The 9,916-nt window shown below is 53.8% G+C and overlaps 1 protein-coding gene across 1 annotated transcript; it reads left to right on the forward strand.

Annotated features, from left to right (window-relative positions):
- The first annotated feature begins 287 nt into the window (after positions 1-287).
- Positions 288-6,806, forward strand: LTBR (lymphotoxin beta receptor). The gene is made up of 10 exons (XM_027093357.1): positions 288-520; positions 659-755; positions 1,008-1,133; positions 1,217-1,369; positions 1,693-1,789; positions 1,924-2,015; positions 4,303-4,410; positions 4,722-4,747; positions 5,334-5,562; positions 5,897-6,806. Exons 1-10 carry the CDS (start codon positions 425-427, stop codon positions 6,136-6,138), a joined length of 1,266 nt encoding a protein of 421 aa, XP_026949158.1. The 5' UTR covers positions 288-424; the 3' UTR covers positions 6,139-6,806.
- The last annotated feature ends 3,110 nt before the right edge of the window (positions 6,807-9,916 follow it).

The raw sequence follows: 9,916 nt of genomic DNA on the forward strand, positions 1-9,916 counted from the left end.
TACCCCTTTCCCACTGGCTGGGCCTGGCCTGTCCCTGCATCCTCCTCTCCGGTCAGGCCTCCAAAGAAGGGAGGAGGCCCGGTTCCGGCCCCGCTGCCCTCACGTGCTTTCCCCGCCACCCCCTCCCGCCCTGCGTCGGGCAGCCAAGCCTGTTCCTCTTCCCGATTGCGACAGACAGCTGCCTCGGCTCCCAGCTCTCCCTGTCCCCGCCCCGCCGGCTCCTCCACTCCCACTTCCTGAGCCCAGCGCTGGAGCCCTGGAGGCCAGGCCAGGCCCGGCCGCTCTGGCCCCCGGGGGCAAGTCGGCCGAGTCCTGTCCCAGCCTCTGGGCTCGGGAGGCTGCTGCCACCACTGCCCGGAACGTCCAGGCCTCCCACCTTCCTCCCAGGCCTCCACCCATCTGCTCGGCTGGCTGACTGGCCGCCATGCGCCTGCCGTGGGCCGCCTCCCCCTGCGGCCTGGCCTGGGGGCCGCTCATATTGGGCCTCTGGGGTCTCCTGGCAGCATCCCAGCCCCAGCTGGTGAGGGAGGGGCCCAGGCCAGCGGGTGGGGGTGGGCTCAGCCAGGGAAGAGGGGTCTGGGCCGCCCTCTCTGTAGCCCCTCTGCCCTTCCCAGCTGACTGCTGAATACTTCTCGCCTCACTCCATCTCCCCTTGAAGGTGCCCCCGTACCGCACGGAGAACCAAACCTGCCGGGACCGGGAAACGGAGTACTACGAGCCCAAGCATCACGTCTGCTGCTCCCGCTGCCCCCCAGGTGAGTGGCGGGGGCCACAGGAAGTCTGGGACAGGGAGGTGGGTTACAGGGCGCTCCAGCCCACATCGCTGCCTCAGACGGAAGGTGGACGCCATCTCCCAGGAGTACCCGCTGGCAGAAACAGAGAGTGAGAGACACCGGCCGTCCCTCCCGTGTAGGCACCGCGGCAGGCCCAGGGTCACACAGCAAGCAGCAGAGGGCGTGGGGGAACCCTAGTCCCCTGACACTCCCACTGCCCCGCTCACATCCTAGGCACACACGTCTCGGCCGAATGTGGCCCCGACCAGGACACCACTTGTGCCACGTGCCCCGAAAATTCCTACAACGAGCACTGGAACCATCTCTCCATCTGCCAGCTGTGCCGCCCCTGTGACCAGAGTGAGTGGGGTGTTCTGGCGGGGACGGGGGCTGGGATCTCCCGGAGCGCAGCCCCTCTGCTGAGCCCTCTGTCTCCCCACCAGTGCTGGGCTTCATGGAGATCACGCCTTGCACTAGCAAACACAAAACCCAGTGCCGCTGCCAGCCAGGACTCTTCTGCGTCTTTTGGGGCTCTGAGTGTGTACACTGCGAGTCACTCTCCCACTGCCCGCCTGGCACTGAAGCCGAGCTCAAAGGTCAGAGGTCACTGGGGGCAAAGGGGTGGGGGGAGGAGGCAGGTGATCTTGAAGGGGGCAGGGTGCATGGGGTTGTGTCCATGGTGAGGCCCCAGGCCTCTTCTCCCTCCCTGAGCAAGGCTCACAGAAGGGACCTGCAGAGAAATGAAACTGGGATGGTGCAGGGCTCGGGGGTCCTCCCAGCACTGGGAGGAAGCTCGTGCAATTCGGAGATCAGGAAAGATGCTGCAAACTACGGATTGCAGTGGGTGGTCAGGGAAGGGGCCATCCAGTGGGCTCCCTTTGCCCACTCACCCTGGCTGGCCATGCATTTCTCTTGCCAGATGAAGACAGGAAGGCTAACAGCAACTGTGTTCCCTGTAAGGCAGGGCACTTCCAGAACACCTCCTCCCCCAGCGCCCGCTGCCAGCCCCACACCAGGTGAGGGTGCCAGGTCCGTGTTCCTCCCACCCTCCCAGCCCCAGCTGCTGACAGCCCCATCCACTGCTCAGCTCCACGGACCGCCTCCCACTTACCGCCAGGAGCCCACCTGAGCTGGGCTCTTTCCTCCACAGGTGTGAGGACCAGGGCCTCGTAGAGGCAGCGCCAGGCACCTCCCGGTCTGACACCAGCTGCAGAAATCCGCCAGAGCCCTCCGAGACACCAGGTGAGGGGCCAGGGGCAGGGGCAGGGGGCATCTGGGAAGATGCCTTAATTCTAGCCATCTAAAAGAACGGGGAAATGATGAATCCTTTCCAGTCAGAATTGAGGCAAGAAGAAAAGCTCCTCAAAGGGAAATTGGAGTATCCCTGGGCCAGGTTAATCACACACAAACATACACACACACTTTTTAAGTTATATGTCCTACACATGACTTATAAGTTATACGTAATAGTACACCCACAGGGAGATGTAATTGTAACTGACATCACCGTCATCGTTTTGGACATGCCACCATCACATAATCCATTTACTAGACTGGATGTCTCTGTAGTTATTCGAGAGAAGATTCAACACTTGATGCCTTCTTGGTCTTTTCTGTGGAGTCATTGGTTTCCTCGCCTAATAGAGGATTACAGGATGTTTCTAATGACTGTGGTTGTTATTAATCAGGGGAAAGTTTATTTCTTTAACTTTAAAAAATTACCAAGTATTTATAATCATAGCTTCCACTTATTGAGAGCTAGCGCGTCAGGCACTCTGTGAACACTTGACTTTCAGTAACTCGTTTGACCCTCACAATGATCCTATGAAATAGTCTTATTATTATCCTCACTGACTAGATGAGGAAACCGCGTCCCAGAGAGGTTAGGTGACTTGCCCAAGATCATCCATGTGGTAACTGGTGTTACGAAGACCTATTCTAAGTCTCTCTCCAAAGCCCATGCCGTAATACTTGCAGACTGCAGAAAATTCAGATAAACAAAACTAAACCTCACCCACAGAACCATCACCTAGCATATCCACTCAACACTTTCTTTTTTTTAATTTTAATTAATTAATTTATTTATTTTTAAATTTTTGGCTGCGTTGGGTCTTCGTTGCTGTGCACAGGCTTCCTCTAGTTGCAGTGAGCGGGGACTGCTGTTCTTTGCGGTACACGGGCTTCTCATTGCGGTGCACTGGCTTCTCTTGTTGGGGAGCACGGGCTCTAGGCGTGCAGGCTTCAGGAGTTGTGGCGCGTGGGCTCAGTAGTTGTGGCTCACGGGCTCTAGAGCACAGGCTCAGTAGTTGTGGCGCACAGGCTTAATTGCTCCGCGGCATGTGGGATCTTCCCGGACCAGGCCTCGAACCCGTGTCCCTTGCATTGGCAGGCAGATTCTTAACCACTGCGCCACCAGGGAAGCCCCACACTCAACACTTTTGAATATATCTTCCCATACTTTTTTCTGTGCAATAGAAAAAAATAATTATTTTCCTAAAAGTGCAGTCATTTGTAACTTAATTTTTCATTCAACTATATCATAAATATTTTCCACATCCTCATATTAATTTCTAACTGTGTATCAAAAACGATAGGCATTTTAGAGCTGGAATTTTAGAGAGAATGTAAGCTAATCTCATTTTTATATGAAAAATACACAACTGGGCAGGAGCCCAGGTGTCCAAGACTCTGGGTCTAGTTTTTCCCCACACCTCCCATTCTGGACTCCCTTAGGCCATGGAATTAGACGGATCACAAAGGGCAAACTCCCAGTGTGCAAATGTCCAAGTGCTCCCCATCTTCCTCAGGCACAGGTGACACAGGCGACGGGCATGGTAGACTCCATGCTGTTGACGGCAGCATGAGGCCCATAGGAAGGCAGCAGTTACCATGGCTACATGTGGGCACCTGAGAAACCCAGCCTCCGCTTCCCTCCCTCCCGGGACCTGCCCTGAGCCGCGGGTGGAGACCGGGCAGCCCTCCACTGCCAGGTAGCCACAGGCAGAGTTCAGAAGCCAGGATCCCGACTCCGTCACCCCTGTAAACACCTCCACAGCTGCAGAAGGACAACCTCAGCTCCCGCAGCTGTGGGTCTCTCTGTAAGATGGTCAAGTCCGCAGAGACATGACTTCACCCTGTGGCCTGAGTCTGCTTACAGACTCCCCACCTCCCTTATTGCTTCCCACTCCCACTTTCAGCCCTTGCAGACCGACTGCCCAAGTGCCTGTCCTCACCCGCAAGGCTGCCCCCGTGCCGGTGGCCACCCGCATCCACCCCAAACGTCTCCATCTGCGACAGAGTTTCTGCTGGCTGTCAGGAGGTCCCCCCACTAGTCAGGCTTAGTGCCCCTTCTCTGTAACCCGAGGGAAGTTTCTCCAACTCCTCCTTTAGGAACTGTAGTGGGACCGGAAGGGGAAAGCTGCTCTCCCTTTTCTGCCCGGGTGGCTTGAGAACTGGAGAGCTCTTCCTTAACTGCCCACCCCCCAGCCTGCTCGGGCCCTCATGCCCCGTCCTGTCTGCCGTCCTGCAGGAACGATGCTGGTCCTGGCCGTCTTGCTGCCGCTGGTCTCCTTGCTGCTTCTCACCACTGTGTTCGCCTGCACCTGGAAGAGCCACCCCTCTCTCTGCAGAAAGCTGGGTAGGAAGGAGCAGGGTGCAGGCAGGGATGCAGGGCCTAGGTCTGTGCCTACCTAGCTGGGGGAGGGGGGCTGGAGGGAATATTCAGCTCGCCCAGGGATGACCCTTCTGCGCCTTCACACCCCCAAGACGCCCAGCACCTGCCCCCCACATAGACATCACCTCCATCCAGCCCCCCACTCGAGGCTGGAGATAAGGGTAATGGTAACCTGATCCTTGTGGGGAGCCCAGGGTGAGCAGTGCCATATCATGGCTTGTGTGGAGGGGGAGAGCCTGGGGGTCTGAGGCCTGCCCTTTCATTTTCTATTGCAGGATCCCTGCTCAAGAGGCACCCAGAGGTAATGGGGAAGGCTGAGGAGGCAGCAAGGAGGGGCAGGGGGACAGGTGAACCAGGTGGGGGGCAGGCAGGAAAAGAGTCTGCCGCTTCAACAACCATTCATTCATTCAACTAATAATTCATCAAGCACACGGTGTGCTAGGCACTGTTCAAGGCACAGTGGAAACAGCAGTGAGCAAAGCAAAGTGTCTGTCCTCCCAGAGTTACAAACCAGTGGAGCCAGAATAAAGTTAGACAGCTGTACCTCAGGGAGTGATAATTGCTAAATAAAGCATGGTAGGGAGACAGTGACAGTGGCAACAGACGAGGGTATATTATCTTAGAGTGGACAGAGAGGGCCTCTGTGATCAGCTGATATTTGAGCAGAGAGCTGAAGAACACAGGGAGCCAGCCGTCGGGATGTATCGAGGAAAGTGCTCCAGGAGCTGAGGAAACATCAGGTGCAAAGGCCCTGGGGCAGGGAGCCTGAATAGGAGCAGAAGAGGGCACTGAGCTGCCTAAGCGTGGGGTGGGGAGGGGGGAGGAATTAAAGAAAGACGGGGTCTGAGGCCCACGTCACTGCTTGGTTCTCGGCCTCTGTCCTGCAGGGAGAGGAATCAAATACTGCTGAAGGAAGCTGGGAGCCCCCGAGGGTCAACCCACAGTACCCTGACCTGGTAGAGCCACTTCTGCCCACCTCTGGAGACTTGACCCCAGCTTCGGCTGGGCTCCCGGCGTCCCCAGGTTTGGAGGAAGAGGCGCTACAACAGCAGAGTCCTCTGAGCCAGGCCAGGGAGCTGGAGGCTGAGCTCCCAGAGCAAGGCCAGGTGGCCCACGGTGAGTGAGCCTGGGGCAGGCGCAGGGAGCAGAGTGGGTGGGGAGGGAGGGTGGGCAGGGAGAGAGAGTGTGAGCCAGGCAGAAATGAGGAGACTAAACCTGGTGCAAGAGGAAGCTCCAGCAGCCAGAGCGTCCCGACTCCAGAGCAGGGAAGAGACTGAAAACCAAGAAACAGAGGAATAAACACAGAGCTCAAGAACGCCGATGGAGAGGGACAGAGCGGAAATGGCGATGGCGGACGGGGCCCTGGGGAAGCTGGAGTCCGATGCTGGGGTCACACAGGCCTTCCCCTCAAACTTGCCCCTCACTCCTTACTCCGCCTTCCTTCCCACAGGCACCAATGGCATTCACGTCACCGGCGGGTCTGTGACTGTCACCGGCAACATCTACATCTACAACGGGCCAGTACTGGGGGGAGCACGGGGCCCCGGAGACACCCCCGCTCCCCCAGAGCCTCCGTACCCCATCCCTGAAGAGGGTGCCCCTAGCCCTCCCGGGCTCTCCACACCCTACCAGGAGGATGGCAAAGCTTGGCACCTGGCTGAGACAGAGACACTGGGGTGCCACACCCCCTAACGGGGCCAAGGACCCAATTTGTCACCCACGCCTGATGTTGTCTGGAGAAGCCAGGAGAAGGGAGGCCTGAGAGCGCCTCCTCCCCGAGGCCGCCCTCCCCGCACAGGACTGACCAAGGGCCTGGGTAGGGCCCCGAGAGCTGGACCCCGAGGGGCCGGGGCTCAGACGCGTCTCTGAGAGCAGGGCCAGCACTGGCTGGGAATGGTGCCCCCGCAGGACTCTCACCACCGCCCGAGCAGGCCCGGGACTCCACTGCAGACCCCCTGCCCACTGGGGCAGCACCAGCTCGGCCTCAGGCACAGAGAGCACATGTGACGCTAACTGCCGCCCCCCTGGCATCTGTACCCCAAGCATGGCATGGAAGGGAGCCAGCCACATGGTCACTCAAGGACATGGCCGGGACCTCTGGCGGATTTGTGATGCCCGTCATCCCCAAGCTTCAGAGGCCCTTCGAGGGCCCACACTTCACATGGACTGAGGGAGACGCTACGTGAAGATGGAGTGACAGGGAGGACCACCCTCCCCTTCTAGACAGGAAAGGGAATCCTTATAACCAGGGGCTTGGGTGGGGTTTTAGGTATAAGGGAGAATTTTGGAGGGGGAGGAAAACGGTGAGTGTATTTATGAATTGTAACCACATGCAAATAAAGAGGAGACTGAGACCTAGATCACTGATTTCTGTGGGATTTTTTTTTTTTTTTTGGCCGTGCCACACGGCATATGGGATTCTAGTTCCCTGACCAGGGATCGAACCTGCGCATTTGAAAGTGCGGAGTCTTGGGCTTCCCTGGTGGCGCAGTGGTTAAAAATCTGCCTGCCAATGCAAGGGACACGGGTTCGAGCCCTGGCCCGGGAAGATCCCACATGCCACAGAGCAACAAACCCCGTGCGCCACAACTACTAAGCCTGCTCTCTAGAGCCCATGCGCCACAACTACTGAGCCCACGTGCCACAACTACTGAAGCCTGCGCACCTACACCCCGTGCTCCGCAACAAGAGAAGCCATGACAATGAGAAGCCCGCGCACCACAATGAAGAGTAGCCCCGCTCGACGCAACTAAAAGAAAGCCCGTGCGCAGCAACGAAGACCCAACACAGCCATAAATAAATAAATAAATAAATTTATAAAATTAAAAAAAAAAGGAAAGTGCGGAGTCTTAACCCCTGGACCGCTAGAGACGTCCCTTGGGATTTACAGAGGAACACTATTCCACTGGGGCTGTGTCAAAGGCACAGGTCAAAGCTGTGAAACATAATCCCACAAGGTATTTGTGTAAGAGGCCGGGATATGGAGTTCAGGTGATGACAGTATTGGCCAGCAATCACTGACGGCGTGGCAGGCAGTGTTCTCAATGCTGTGCAACGTGACCTTATGCAACCTGCACACCCCCCCCCAGGAGGTAGGTACCATGACTCTTCCCATTTAACAGATGAGGACACTGAGGCCCAGGAGGGTAAGTCACTTGCCCAGTTCAGCTGCACATGGCTGCCATGCGCCCTCCCCCCCACCCCAATTAGGCTGGCTCTAGAGGCCTGTTGGGTAAAAAGAGAATTTCTCTGAACGGGTAAAATGGGCTGGTTTTCTGAAGTCATCAGACCTCCTGCATGTCCCACCAGCATCCAGTCTCAGCCAGCTCTCCAACCCTCAGGCTCAAGGCAAAGTGCAAAAGTATTTGGCAAAAGGTTGGAGGAAGGGAAAGATACACACTTTAGACATAAATTGACATAAATTTAGAGGCCAAGTTCACATTCTGTTGGTGAAGAGATAGAGGCCGGCCTCCTTCAACCCAGAAGGAGCACTCGTGACCTTTACTTTATTTCTTCTTGTCTTGCAGGCGTACCTCGCTGTATTGTGTGTGGGTTTTTTTGTTTGTTTGTTTGTTTACAAATTGTGGCAACCCTGCATTATTGATGATGGTTAGCATTTTTCAGCAATAAAGTATTTTTAAATGAAGCCATGTACGTTGGTTTTTAGACATAATGCTATTATTGCACACTTAATAGACTACATATATGTATAATTTTTAGATGCAGTGGGAAACTCAAAAATTCGTGTGATTCACTTTATTGTAGTGGTCTGGGACGGAACTTGCAACATCTCCAAATATGCCTGTATTTTCTTTTTTCCCCCAAAAGAACTTTAAATCTTTCAAGCTCTCTTATTGTTTGTAAAGGTTTGGGCCCCCAGAATTTATCTGCCATGCTGCTCGGTCTTAGGTTGAAGGATTGTGAGGGGAGCTGCTGCCAGCCGACCGCTCCTTCCATAAAAGGCCACCATCTGGGTCTAATGTTATGATTCTGTTGCTGGGACCCTTCAAGGTGGGGAGGGTTATTTAAGGTTGGATATGGATATATAAGGTTGGATATTTAAGGTTATTTAAGGCTGGCCTTGAAAGTGCTAAATCCAACTTCCTTTCTTGAGAAGTAAATAACGTGAGCTGTATTTTTAGAGTTAAATCCTCCTGTTCTTGCCATATCCTAGCACTAGACAACGTGATTCCTTCATCATTGTTCCAAGGTGTTTAGATTAAAAAAAAAATTATCCTTTTTCTTTTCAACAAAATAAAAGGAGGGAAATTTTTTTAAGGAAATGATGCTAATGGAACTACCGGATAAAATGGTAGTTAATAATGGGGTAATTAGGTCTGAATCCAGCTAGTCTTTTCTTTTTTTTTTTTTGGATGGTTTATAAACTTTATTGTCTACCCTGTTTGGAATTGCATGGAATGTTCTAGAAGTTTCACAGAGTCTGGACCCCATCCCCCACCCCAAACCTTCTGGAATTTTCTATCTACCTCCATGTCCTGGGGCTCAAGGAATGTTCTTGGCTGTGATCTTCACTGAGAGAAAACAAACTTGAGAGCCCATGAGAAAGGTCCAGATATCACAGACCACTAGTGTTTTTACAAACAAACCCCCAAAGAACCCCAACCCCATTTGATGGAAACTTTGATAGAATCTTGCCCCAGGGACACTCTTATGCCACAACTCCTTGGTTGAGAATCACCAGCCTCTGTACATTTTACTAAGCTTCACTTCCTGTAGTTTGTGTTTTGAAAAGAACAGACTTTCCCTCTTGTTTTCCAAATACGAAACACAATAACATTAAATGTTCTTTTTTAAAGTACGTATGCCCTTCCCCCCAGACTAAGGCTCGCTGAGCCCAGCATGTCTGAACCAGAGTGGGCTTAAATCTTTACTACTGAATCATATGGTCACTGTAAAGCATGACTAAGAGCTTGCCCCCAACCTCCAAGGCTAGAGAAAACAGAATGGTTCCCAAGAGACCAAGTTGAACTAGCTATGGGTTTATCCCCAATTATACAAGGATTTCACACAAAAGACTGAGTGCAGAAATTGGTATTAATAGTAGCAAAGCACCTCTGGCTTTGTTTAGAACCTAGACTTAGGCGCTCATCCTTATAGTAGATGTCCCGCAAAGGTTTTCTATCCCCCCACCCTGCCCTGGCTTTACACTCAACAGTGCATACACACTAGAGTACCTGCCATCTCACAGCTAATTCACGCCCCACATGCAGTGATTCAGGGTTAAGAGAGCTGATTATCACACCTCTAGCCAAGTGATGACCCACTGCTTAGCACCAATTAGGCATAGAGGTTAAAAAAAAGAAATCCTCAACCAGCTCTGAATAAGGAAGTGAAATTCCACCATGTGTCCTTCAGCAGTCCTGTCTACTCAAACTCCCCCAGTTCCCACAGTCTCAAGTCACCATGTTTCAAGGACTTGGCTTGTAGGGTCTCCCCACATTCAGGTAAC

The sequence above is a fragment of the Aethalodelphis obliquidens genome, unplaced genomic scaffold (assembly GCF_003676395.1).
Source record: "Aethalodelphis obliquidens isolate GAN/ISIS:26980383/991018 unplaced genomic scaffold, ASM367639v1 scaffold83, whole genome shotgun sequence".
NCBI lineage: Eukaryota > Metazoa > Chordata > Mammalia > Artiodactyla > Delphinidae > Aethalodelphis > Aethalodelphis obliquidens.